The following is a 13981-nucleotide window of genomic DNA, read 5'->3' as shown; positions in this document are numbered from 1 at the left end:
AAAAATAATAATATATGAGTGAAAACATTGTGAAACGGACACCACACTGAGTTAATCACAGTGTGCTTGGCTTGCGTTTAAATCTTAGGTAAATCCCTACATCATACAAAACTGCATTACAACAGGAACTGCTAGTCTTTGTTTCACAGATTTAGAAAGCTGTTTCACTTGTAATGCAGTTCTGTGGTCCAGAGGTTGAAACCTGAGGTTTAATCTCAAGCTAAGCATGCTGCAGTAAACCAAAAATGTTTTGCACAGAAATGCACTCAGAAATAAACTTAATGGAGGTGTGCATGATTGAAAAGACATAGCTGATCATTTCCTTACTGTATGTTATTTGAACAATATGAAAACATGAAGATTAATGTAGGCTATATTGCTTCTATAAACCATCTCAGCTGATGGCTGCTAAACTGAAGTGACAAGGGCACTTATAACCTGCAGAAAGGAACTTTCTTTTATCTTTCAAATTAGTTCTGAAAGATAAAAAGAGTTCTGAAAGATAAAACACACGAACACACACACCCCTAACTTTAGATGCTGTGCCTGTCAACCTTATATACACATACATTCCCCAAATATATGCAGTGTATACATGCATTCATACACACATTCATATCATAAAAGTATAAAGTTCATTCAGTACAGTTAATACACACACACACTCATTTCCAAAACTATCTTACAAAGTTGATAAAAGACTGAAAATGGGAAAACCTGAGTAAATGGGGGTGACTTCAACCACGGTAAAGCATTTAGGCAGAGTGTCCTCTTAATCAATCACACAGTATTAGTTACTATAACTCACAAAATCCCTGTAATTTTTAAAGTCATAAATGAGGTTTTTGTCAAAAATAAGCAAATAAATAAATAACTTACTGATATAACAGTGTAGCATCTGAAATATAGTAGACAGAAGGGCATGTCTATATACATTACTGTGAAAAAGTATTTGCCGCCTTCTTGATTTCCTCTTATTGCATATTTGTCACACTGAATGGCTGCAGATCTTTAGACATAATTGAATATTAGCAAAAGGGAGCCTGAGGAAACAAAAAACATTAAAAAAATGCCCAGTGGAAAAAGTAAACTTAATCACTGGTTGCACCACCTTTTGCTGCAATAAGTGCAACCAAACCCTTCCTATAATTCCTAAACCATTCAGTGTGACAAATATACAATGATAATATATATATATAAACCGGGAGGGGGCAAATACTTTTTCACGACACTGTATATATTCACATACATGCATACATACTCATACTATATCGTATTGAATAACATATACATTTATCTATAAGTATGAGGCTGCAGCACAAAGTACAGCATAGCATACTGTGATCAGGTATGTTGCATGGAGACGAGAGACTTGTGAAGCTGTGTGCCATAGGCCTCACAGCCCGTCCATCATGGCTAGAAGCTCCTCCCCCTTACTGCTGGGGGTCCGCGATGGCTCCGCCTCTGCTTGGAACTCCCCCATGATCCGAGTCAGCTCGTTATTGGCCTGCTGGTCCTGAAAATTCAAACCCAAATGAGCAATGGAATTGGAAGATCCACCCATGTTATCTCCAGACTGCGCGAGGCTTCATTTGCCTCATATTGCTACTTGGCCAATGGATGCGAGATGCATCAAGGCATGTCCACTGTCGTCTCATTTCCTGTCGTTCCACTAAGTGGCACCTTCACAGGTGAATGAACATTTTACGAAAAAAAGCAATGCCGTGGAGAAAATCTCATCCATCCTACCTGTATTGCGCAGATATTTATAACTTCATATGATAGGTTCTCAGGTCTAGACAAGAAGGCCTCCCTGTGGAGAAAAATTAGTTAATCAGTTATGCAGCTATAGTAAAGTGCTGTCTTTACTACTAAAGCAACTAAAGTAACTACACTACTAAACCAACTAAAGCCAAAGCACATTTCTTCAGCCTGGCAATCTGAATCTGAAGCAAACCCTCCATTGTGAAGTGAGAGTAGTGTATGTCCCACAGTGAATGCATCTCATACATCCAGAACCAAACTCCTCAAAGGTTGGCAAAAACACAGCAGCTGGAGCTGCAGGCTGAGGAAGGACTCACTCCTCTTCCTCGTCTGTGGTGAAGAGGTTGACCCGGAACCTGAATCCGGGGTCGGCAGGGCTCTGAACGTCCAGTTGGCCCATCAGCCTGGACAGCAGGTTCAGCTCCTCCTTGGCGAGGGGGTTGGGTGCTGCGTTCTTCTGGGGAGGGACAGACACCAAGACCATCACACCCGCTCCTCACCAGACCTGGGTTCAAATAGTATTTCGTTTTGGATTCACATACTGCGCTCTATTGATCTTGCCTGGTGCAACCTCCAAAGAGGAGCAAGGGGTTTACACTTTTGGGATAATTTAATTTGTCCCAATACACCAGGCAAGTAAAATACAGAAAAGTATTTGAATCCAAACCAAATACTACTTGAACCCAATACTACCTGTGCTCCTCACAATAATTTCAGACAAGCTGTCTGGACAGTAGGTTCAGTTCTATTGATGGCACTAGATTTGACAACACCATCCTAGTTTGGAAATCAACTATTCATAACAAAATGTGTGTTCACGCATGAAAGAACATACTCACATATTATAAGCAATACCTCAGAGACCTACAAACCCCCTGTCCTACCTTGGCATGCTTGGCAGAGCCTTTGGACTTTGCAGAGAGGTGCGTCTCAATTGGGCGGCTCACGCTGTACCTGTGTGTGACGTGATGAATGGTGCCATGGATTAACAGATTTAGGATGGATCCTTGGGTAAACCTTAAAGGGCCAGCACACGCAAGGTTCCACCGAAAATGCACAGTTTGGCAAGTTACTGGTCAAAACAATGCGACGCTTTGCCCAAGCACTTCGCCACAGAACACTGGTGTGCTTCGGCGGAAACTGGCGAACTGTATCCAAAATATTGTCAAATCTCAAAACGATTCACATCTCAGCAAAACTAGATGGTTAAATAGTACTCTAGGTAAGTGAAAACATACTTTAATTTTTGGATGAACTGTCCTTTAAGCAGTGACCAATCAGGGGACGCTGCACGTACATGTTTGTGCCCAGCACCGTCACTCTGTCTCCAAAAACGTCAAAGGAGCCCTCGCGTACAGCACTGGAGTAGCTTCCAACGGCCGGAAACTGAATCCGCTTCACCTCCTTCCCCTTTGGGCCAAATATCCTGAGACACGGGTCAGTGGTCAGAGAGGGAAAAATGGGGCCTTTATGCTAAGACAATGCTGACATGAGATTTTCCCAAAGGACCATAATGGTAATGGATGGAAAATGGAACGAGACCTCAGAAATGTTTTCACACCCGTACAGCACATTAACTGTCAAAAAAGTCATGAATGAACCCTACTGTTGGTTGTTAGATTGATCAAATAGGCCCTAGTCCTTATCTTTGTTGTACTATACTTCCCTCTAGGGTCTTTCAGCGGACCTATCCCTGGTCATGGGTATGCACTTTGCACTTTGTTGTCCGTTGCTCTGGATAAGAGTGTCTGCCAAATGCCATTAATGTAATGTAATAGCAAAGTTGGAAAAATGTTCAAAATGGCTACTCTCTATGAAAAAGGTAAGGTAGATGCTACTAAATGTTGACACTGGCCAAATAAAACCATGCCATCAGCCCTACCACAATCAAGTCTGCTCTGACAGATCTGGGACACAGGAATGTTTTAAACCATAATAACCATCTATAAACCATGAATAGTGTAAAACTGTTCAAATCTCTGTTTATCACACTCTGCATAATCACCATATGGTTCAGTTTTCCATTTATAATATGAACAACCTTCTATGCGGAGTAACTGAAAATATCTTATTTTTATGGAGCAGGAGGAAGAGGGATTCTGCTATTTTAGAAAGATTATTTTACAGTTATTTTTATTATAGCACTCATGAAAAGCATAGGGCTGGATACTCCTCTCCATTCATGGATAGGAGCGACACGGCTCAGGCAGTAAGAGCAGTCGTCTGGCAGTTGGGAGGGTTGCCGGTTCGACCCCCCCCCCACCGGGCTGTGTCAAAGTGTTCCTGAGCAAGACACCTAACCCCCAAATGCTCCTGACGAGCTGGTCGGCGCCTTGTATGGCAGCCAATCGCCATCGGTGTGTGAGTGTGTGTACGAATGGGTGAATGAGAAGCATCAATTGTACAGTGCTTTGGATGGATTTACCATTCATCTTGTTACCATGGTGACCGAGAGTACCTGATTAACCCTGGAACCTCTGTCCCAAAGGGAACCGGCCCTGTAATTGGCAAGGCGAAGCGACCATTGGAGTTCTGAACTTTGTCCTTGAGAAAAAGGGACACCTGTGAAAGAACAATTTGAAGTAAAATACCTTCATTTTCAGTTACCGTGTTAAGCGGAAATTCTGATGGCACTTTTTCTTGAGCCAATGCTCTAAAGTGCACACCCACCCTGATGTGCAGGTCCTGAAAGAAGAGGAGCAGCGTTTGTCTGATCAGCTGAAAGTCTCCTGCCGACAGCGGCACGTACATCTGTGGATGAAGCACAAAGATGAATGAATTTAACCCTTTTCATGTTTTTAAAAATGGCAAGTCAGTGTTCTAGAACTCCACTGTGATTGCTCCATCAGCATTAGAATGTTCAGTTATGAATGTTCTAATCACATATTTGTGAGGGTTCGGTCTAATATAGAAAACACCCCCAGAACACCTCCTTGTCTCCTGCAGCTCTGCAAAGACGCTCACATTGCCCTCTATCTTCCAGAATGAACTAAATGCACAGGCTGTGTTTGATAGCCAAGCACAAGACCAGACTTTGGATTATAGGTTTGAACTTTGCACACACCTGTGGTTCCCATGAACATGTTGCTGGCTAATTCCTGAATAGTTTATTTGAAATTTTTGCTGCTGACAGAGCAAAAATGATTGACTTCGTATTTTTACCCTATTGTTACCATTGACCTAACACTGAAAGGGAGGCTGGAACACCTATACTCGAGCCAAACTGAGTGGCGCTAGTGAGCAGTGTCCCTCAACAAGACCAACTAGGCCGCTTGGCAGGAACTCATAACACACCGCACACAGGATCTCTCTGTTCCAAGCCGTGAGCCCCACCTCAATCAGCAGCCGCTGAGTCTCCTCCACCTGGTTGAAGATGCCGGGGACATCTTTCACAAAATTCTTCACCGCGTCCAGATGGTTGAAGGACACCAGCAGCAGGTCTCTAGGCCGTGGGCAGAGTAGGACTTGGTATTTGCATGCCATGATCATCAGATCGTAGAGCTACAAGGTTAAAAAAAAAAAAAAAGCCCAGTGAGGCCGTGCAATGAAACATAGAGAGCCAAGATGGCCGCCGTCCTCTCCTGCGTTCTACATGTTCTACACTCCTGTGACTCCACATAATAATAATTTATTATTTAGCTGACACTTTTATCCAAAGTGACTTACAGTTGATTAGACTAAGCAGGCTAAGCAAACCCCCCCTGTAGCAATACAGGGTTAAGGCCTTGCTCAACAGCTGTGCAGATCCTAGCTTGGCTACACTGGGGCTTGAACCACCAGCCTTCCGGGTCCCAGTCATGCACCATAGCCACAAGGCTACAGGCTGCCCCTACCTTGTCCATGCTGGCATGATTCAGCCTCATGATGGAGGAGTGGGCCAGGCGCTCAAACACTGTCCTCAGGGCCTTGTTTGAGTACACCTTCTGGGGCTTCAGCAGCTCCTCCATAAACGTCTTGTTGAACATGGTGGTGATAATGTCATTCATGACTATGGGAGAGAGGGAGTGGAAAGGAGTCGAGAAGGCGTGAGGGCATGACACAGTGGGAGAACACAGAGGAATGATAATGTTTCCAGCAATACAGAAGTACAGTAATATGAAAAAAGGGAAAGAAAGCTATTAATTTGCTCCATTGGCTACCCAGAGCATCTTCCCCCATGCACACAGGCTATGAACACAAAGCCTTCTGCCTGAAAAAAGTGGCTTACTCCTTTGAAAAATTGGTTCAGAATGTTTCTTCAAAATTCTAGAAAGTCAGTGTTCTAGAACTCCATTGCTTAAAATTTCCAGTCATGATTGTTACATCAGCATAGAATAGAATAGGGTGAGTTTCGTTTTGCTCTACGGTTGTCTAATGTCAAATTGTAAGAGCAAAAGCGGTGGGGATACACTACATCACTACATTCGCCTACATTACAACATTAATCAATTACAATACCTCTTTTCCTGTCCTCCTGAGTCCAATCAGCTACAATGATGCATTTGCAAAAACAATCCATTCATAAAAGACAGTACAAAAACCGATTGATAACAGTAATTATACTCCTAAAAATATTCTACAATGAAGACAGGTCTCAACACGTTAGTTAGCTGTCGAAAAACAGAATAATGCAACAACAACAAAAAAGCCAGCTCAAGCTAGGTTTTGAAACAGCTGTTAGCTGGTTGACCAGCTGATATCCAGCGAGACCAGCTCAATGGTATATTTTACAGCAGGAGAAATAACTTTTGATGAAAGAATAATTTGCTGACTAATGCACCTAGATAATCCACAATAATTTCACGGTTTACAAGGCGCACTTGGTAAAATGTATTAGCAAATCTTCACTGAAACCTTTATTATAAAAACACGAAGTGGGCATGTCAATCAATATCAACAATGTTCCAATAACTTGAATTGCCAATACAAATACAAATAGCTTGCATATTTATGGAGCAACTGAAATGTAACGATAAACGTTAATAACTCATTCGTTGCATTCTCATCCCTGCTGAAAAAATAGCTCAAACTATGTTTTGAAACTGACAGACAAGCTCCAGGACTAGGTTGACCAGCTCATACACAGCTAGACACACTTTATTACCAGCTTGGCCATGCTGGTTGACTAGCTCCTACCCAGCTAGCCCAGTTTATGACCAGCTGACCAGCTCAATTACGTTAGAGATTACATTGCCAGCAAAGTAGCTGCAGCTTGCTGAAGTTTATTTCATATTGTAACTAGCTAGTTAATTTGGGTATCTTGGCTTAATTCTCCGTCCGACACATGAATATAAGGGGGAGGGTGGTAAACCTGTTTCATCACCACCACACGTTGGCAAGTTTAGCAGTGGTGCAGCTACGTAACAGTTAGCTAATCTAGGTACAAATATGGTAATGACGTCACATTAGCAAACTGGTAATAGTTAGCTAGCTATCGTAGCTACCTTTTTTGGCTTTATCGATTGGTATATTCTGGGCTTGAAGGCGTTGATCCAGGATATAGAGCATTTCTCCGCCGAGATTAATAAAAAGCAGTGGTAGCGTCCTCAACGACATCTTCACGGTCTATGTTTGCAACTTAACTATTATGCAGTTATGGAAATTAACGGATTGTTGGACTAAGTCTCCTTTTTTATTTTTGAAAGTGGCTACTAACAACTACCGAGTTAGGTAGCTAGCTAGCCAGATAGATGGTTAAATTATAGTTGACGTTCAGAGCGTTTGTATTGCCTGAAAGCGTCTCGTTACTAGGTCACAACAACAACCAATCATAAAACGGATGGTTACTAGACCATAAAACCAACCAATCATAATGCTATATACTATGCACATATAAAAGCGAATCATGGCGCCTCTCACAGACCCTCCTCTCTGAAAATATTGCCATTGAAGCACAGTATCATTCTCATTATTAAAAATGAAACGTTATAGAGCACAGACGCTGGTTGCAAGATGCTACACTTTCGCAGAGCTGCGGTTAACTGCTGCAACTACATAAACAAATAGGTACCATGGGTTGAACTGACATACAATAATGCAGTCATTTTGGGAACAAAAAGCAAGAAGAAGAAAACAGTTATAATTTATAAAGCACGCTACAGTTTTTCAGTCCCATAAGTCAGTGTGATAACTTGGTTCAATTTCCTAAAAAGGACAACTCTACATTTCCCGTTTGATATTGTTGGACTGTAGAAAAAGTAGGGGGTGTGCCAATTGATATGCTCTAATTGTAGAAAACAGATGAGTTCTCAATATCCACCACGTGCTCTGTGAATTAAACAATTCATAGTTGCAGTGCCGTTGTATCTCATTGTGGTGGCATTATCTATGTTCAACCAAATCTCCCCTGAATGATGGCCTTTATCTGGTTATAACTGTCACAATTTCCATAACCATAAAAATAAGAGGATTAACAAAGAACAAGACCCACTAAAGATATGAAAAAGGCTCAACAGCAATGGGAGAATTTTTCAAAACCCATTTTTCCCATTTCATCAGCAAAATATTATAAACGCATTTTTTGTTGTTATTTTAGCATGCCCTTACAAAAAACACACTATGGTTTACTACGGTTTTACTATGCTCCTAACCATGGTACTACCATGGTTTATATATGGCATTTTATGGTAACTATGCTTATTGTACTCTTATCAATGATAATGTTACCATGGTTTGTTATGGCTAAGACAGAGGAACCATTTTTTGTTTATTTATTTACAATGGCTTACTATAATCCAAAAATAAAGCTCTTTGGTCATGGGATGTGATCTCTCTCTCTCTCTCTCTCTCTCTCTCTCTCTCTCTCTTTTGGTACAATGGATAAAAACTATAAGCATACGATAAAAAATTTGAATTTAACTGGACTCTTCTCACTTAGTTTCCTTTTCCAAGTTACTTGTTTGGAGAGGAATGAGCACACACACTCACACACATGCACACACGCACACACACACGCACACACACACACACACACACACACACACATACTATATATGTTTATATTATATGTTGGCACTCTTGATAAATATGCACAAAAATACTGTACACTAAAAAGTAGGACCGTTATTGAGATCAACTTTATTTTCCAAAATGTGTAAATTAGCGTGCTTTATAAATTATAATAGTAATAAACCAAGTCTTACATTTTTCAAATACAAAATATATTTTCCCCCAAATAACTGTTTTTGCAATTATTGATACCCCTGGTCTTTCTGCAAACACCCCTGGCAAAGATGACATTCAAGAGCCTTTTCCTACAATTAGCCATTTGGAGGGATTTTTGCCCATTCCTCCATGCCGAACATTTCAGAATAATTGATATCCTTGGGTTTGTGTTTATAGACCCCCTCTTTAGTTCAGACCACAGGTTTTAGATTGGATTTAAGTCTGGAGACTGAAATTGCCATTGCCGCACATGGATGTTATTTTCACTACACTACAAACTACAGATGCTTGGTTTTGTTTATTGCTTTCCTTCCAAAGAGTTTGTTGTTATGGAGTAGATATTTTATGGTTATCTTGAGACTGTCTGACCCCAGGATGCAATCAATGTCTGCAATAATCTCTTAAACTGTGATCCTTGGGTTATTTATGGCCTCATCATCTGTGGGGACAATGTGTATTTTGGCCTCTTCCTGGCATGTTTGCAACCATTCCATATGTAAAAAAAAAAAATTATATTATTGCTTTTACAGTGCTAAGTTGTATGGTTAACCATTTCTCTACCCATTACTAGACTTGTGATGGTCAATTACCATCTGTCTTTTATGAATTGACAGTTCTTTGGCTTTTCCCAAGCTGTTGGATGACAAAGGGATCCAGGATATGATGGAATGACACAATATAGTTCCTTTTGATTAACTAAATCAAGAAAATATTTATTACCAATCTAACTTTGTTTGATTTTATTTACAGTAATAGTGAGGGGTTGGTATATATATATATTTATTTTTATTTATTTTTATTTTTTATTTTATTACTTCATAACAAAGTTGAAACATGAGAGGAAATCTATTGAAGTAAACATATATAGTTTCCCCATATGTTTGAACATAGTATATAGAAAAAAGGCTGCATATATTCACAGTTGAAGTCAATTCGTTGACTCCACAAGAGATAAGTAATGTAAATTCTGAGCTGGATACGTGCATCTCAAACAGAGCTCTGCAAGTCTGCAACCTGAGTAAGTAGCTCACAAAACCATCACTGAAAATGTAAAAATTCCCAGCACAGAAGACCACACAAAGAGACATACAAGATACAGCATGGGAAATACTCCAGTTTCCACTCATGGAAAGAAGACCACTTTGTGAAAACTTCTGTGAGGTCACTTAATTGTTCAGATAACCTAAGGACCAGGTAAGTAAAACATTCAGAGGGCTATGAGCAGGCCACTTCACTCCAACTTTAATTCAACATCTCAGAGTTCACTCAACTACAGTGAAGAAAAAAAGATGAGTAACTTTCCGAACAGCAACTCTGCATGTTCTAAAATGAATAATCCTTTATACTGTGCCATTTACAAACCTTATACAGCATTTCACAAATGGAAATTGTTTGGACTGTAGCTTTAAGTTGTAGTTTAAGAACAATGTGACTCAAGTACTATGTACATTTGTACCATTGGGGACAGGTGCTGGAAGAAAGGTAAAAACAGTACAAAGAAACATTTGGGCTTCCTTTGTGTGAAACCATCTATGAAAAGACATCAAATCTTGCAGTTGCAGTTGTAGCAATACAGTTACAGTTGGCATCAGATAAACAAAACATTTTTTTTCCCAGTGTCCAACTATAGCCATCATAACAAACGCTTAAGAATACAATCATGCAACATAAAAACAGACTTCTAATTTATGTATTGCGAAGTGACATCACATTCAGAAACCCAATATACACAAGATATACAGATACACTATTTTTAGTGCTTTGCAGCTACATAAATCAAAGCAAAGAAACAAAAACTTGATTGGAAAAGGAACGCTTTGTGAAAACTAGCAGGCTGTCCATACAAATCATTGTAGTGCTGAGGATGTAGATTGAATAACTTTTATATTCATTATACATAAGGGACCTTTAGCATGTAATAGTTCTCCAAAAAAAACCCCAAAAAAACAAAAATAAACAAAGGTAAAAGCATGAAACACAATTAGCATTTAATATTTACCAATCATGATGTTCAAGCTTGCTCATAAATAAATAGGGGTTTGAAACGATGTGGTTCCTAAGCAAAATATAATAGGCTTCCAATTGAAGGAGCTCAAACTAATGAATTAATAGGACACCATGGTGAATTGGTCTGATCATGTGTACAACTAATGCTTTTAAACAGGGAATACTATTAAAAATCTGTTATTTCTTCCCCAGCGGTGGCATTGGTTGCATGTAACCATGGATTGTCCTTTGCATCTTCTTCTGTTCACTCTGTAAGTAGGCACTTACAGGCACAGCCCAAAAATCATTAAATTATTTATTCTGCTTGATGATATGAATTGTATTTTCTTTTATTGCTTCAGCTGTCAATAGGAAATAAAAACAATATAAAAATGTAAGATTTCCATTTGTCATACAGTACTGTGTCCAGAGCTTTATAATAAGAACAAGAATAAGAATAAAAATTTACATATGACTATGTTCCTTTCCTTTTAGGCTCTTTGCCAGTCCATGTGAGGGGGATTCATTCAATGATGACAATATGCTATCTCACTTGTTTTTAAAGGAGGACTGGATGTCAGCTATACCCAATGACAAGCCCCTCTCAGAAGTGACTATCCCAGGCACCCATGAAAGCATGACCCTCTATGGTAGCCCTGTGATACAGTGCCAAGTGTGGAGTTTGAACATCCAGTTGGACGCAGGGCTGCGGTACTTTGGCATAGACTTGCAGGAAAACTTTTTTACCACAAATCTGGAGGTTCGGGATGGGGCTATAATACACCAGCAGTTCATAGAAGTTCTCACTACGCTGAAGAGCTTCCTCATGAACCACAGGAGTGAGGTGGTGCTGTTGATGGTGACGGCACACTCTAGGGAGGTGATTAAACGCATCAAAAAGCTGATAAATGGAGACATCGATGTTTGGGTGAAACCCTCTGTACCCACGATGGCTGAAGTGAGGGGTAAGATTGTATTCATGGAGAGCAAAAGTGTAAATCTGGGGGTTTTCAACAGAGATACATATATCAAGGGAGATGAGAAGTTCAAGAACCTCGAAAAGAAGATGGGAATAATCATTAAACGTCTGAATCAAGCAACAGATATTTGTGCAAATAATCTTGCACTGACTGCATCCAATGGGATAAGATTCATGGGGTTTTTCAAAACCCCAAAAGGTGCAGCTAAACTTATCAACCCTGAACTTTTCAAATATCTTAGTAATTTGCTGAAAAGTCCACAGAAGCCAATGTGTTTGGGAATTATTGCAATGGATTTTCCAGGCCCGGACCTCATTGACGTCATTATAAAGTTCAATTGGCGATCAAATGGTGAGGGTGGAGAAGGAGGGGGTGGAGGCAAGGGTGGGGATGGAGGGGGTGGAGAGAATGGTGGTGATGAAGATAAAGGTAATGAGGTTGGAGATGAAGAAGGTGGAGATGGAGACAAAATTGGTAATGGTGTAGATGGGGACAAAAGTGCTGAGGGTGGAGGTGAAGATAAAGATAAGGGTGGAGATGGAGATGAAGGTGGTGATGGTGCAGATGAGGAAGGAAATGGAGTCAAAGGTGGGAAAGATGTAGATGGACATAAAAGTGATGAGGGTGTAGTTGGAGCTGAAGGTGGCGATGGTGCAGATGAAGACAAAGGTGATGAAAATGAAGACAAAGGTGGTGAGGGTGGAGAAGGAAGAAAAAGTGATGAGGGTGGAGATGAAGATAACGTTAATGAGGGTGTAGATGGAGACACAGGAGTCAAAGGCGGTGAGGATGGAGATGGAGATAAAAGTGATGAGGGTGTAGATGAAGAGAAAGGTGGTGATGGTATAGATGGAGAAAAGGGTAATGAGGCTGGAGATGAAGATAAAGGTGATGAGGGTGGAGGTGAAGATAAAGATGATGAGGGTGGAGATGAAGATAAAGGTGGTGTAGGTAGGGAAGAAGGTAAAGATGATGAGGGTGGAGATGGAGCTGAAGGTGGTGATGGTGCAGATGAAGACAAAGGTGGTGATGGTGCAGATGAAGACAAAGGTGATGAAAATGAAGACAAAGGTGGTGATGGGGGCGATGGAGACAAAGATCATGATGGTGGAGATGAAGACAAAGGTGGTGATGGTGAAGATGGAGGCAAAAGTGATGAGGGTGGAGATGAAGATAACGTTAATGGGGGTGGAGATGGAGACACAAGTGGCAAAGGTGGAGAAGAGGATAAAGGAGATGGTGGAGACAAAAACACAGGTGATAAGGCTGGAGATGGAGCCAAAGTTGATGAGAATGGAGATGAGGATAAAGATGCTGAGGGGGGAGATGGAGATGAAGGTGGTGATGGTGCAGATGAAAATCAAGGTGATAAAAATGAAGACAAAGGTGGTGATGGGGGCGATGGAGACAAAGATCATGATGGTGGAGATGAAGATAAAGATGGTGATGGTGAAGATGGAGGTAAAAGTGATGAGGGTGGAGATGGAGGCAAAAGTGATAATGGTGCAGATGGAGGCAAAGGTGATGACGGTGGAGATGAAGATAAAGGTGGTGATGGTGCACATGGAGGCAAAAGTGATGAGGGTGGAGATGAAGATAAAGATGATGAGGGTAGAGATGAAGACAAAGGGGGTGATGGTAAAGATGCAGGCAAAAGTGATGAGGGTGGAGATGGAGGCAAAAGTGATAATGGTGAAGATGGAGGCAAAAGTGATGAGGGTGGAGATGAAGATAAAGATGATGAGGGTGGAGATGAAGACAAAGTGGGTGATGGTGAAGATGGAGGCAAAAGTGATGAGGGTGGAGATGAAGATAAAGATGATAAGGGTGGAGATGAAGACAAAGGTGATGAGGGTGGAGATGAAGATAAAGATGATGAGGGTGGAGATGAAGACAAAGGTGGTGATGGTGAAGATGGAGGCAAAAGTGATGAGGGTGGATATGAAGATAAAGGTGGTGATGGTGCACATGGAGGCAAAAGTGATGAGGGTGGAGATGAAGACAAAGGTGGTGATGGTGAAGATGGAGGTAAAAGTGATGATGGTGAAGATGGAGGCAAAAGTGATGAGGGTGGAGATGAAGATAAAGATGATGAGGATGGAGATGGA

The 13981-nt window shown here is 40.9% G+C and overlaps 2 protein-coding genes across 2 annotated transcripts; one reads left to right on the top strand and one right to left on the bottom strand.

Annotated features, from left to right (window-relative positions):
- Positions 1–24: 24 nt before the first annotated feature.
- Positions 25–7379, bottom strand: oscp1a (organic solute carrier partner 1a). Its single transcript, XM_061255540.1, has 10 exons — positions 7188–7379; positions 5598–5752; positions 5098–5265; positions 4435–4515; positions 4223–4326; positions 3062–3190; positions 2649–2718; positions 2082–2221; positions 1750–1813; positions 25–1516 (listed from the first exon to the last, which is right to left on the bottom strand). Exons 1-10 carry the CDS (start codon positions 7297–7299, stop codon positions 1397–1399), a joined length of 1143 nt encoding a protein of 380 aa, XP_061111524.1. The 5' UTR covers positions 7300–7379; the 3' UTR covers positions 25–1396.
- A 4088-nt stretch (positions 7380–11467) lies between these two features.
- Positions 11468–12208, top strand: LOC133137679 (1-phosphatidylinositol phosphodiesterase-like; the record flags this gene model as incomplete). Its single annotated transcript, XM_061256017.1, has 1 exon — positions 11468–12208. A coding segment is annotated over exon 1 (741 nt), but the record flags the coding sequence as incomplete, so codon positions are not given.
- Positions 12209–13981: the final 1773 nt, after the last annotated feature.

Source organism: Conger conger, chromosome 9 (genome assembly GCF_963514075.1).
Source record: "Conger conger chromosome 9, fConCon1.1, whole genome shotgun sequence".
Lineage (NCBI taxonomy): Eukaryota > Metazoa > Chordata > Actinopteri > Anguilliformes > Congridae > Conger > Conger conger.
This window is presented reverse-complemented; position numbering and strand designations above follow the sequence as displayed.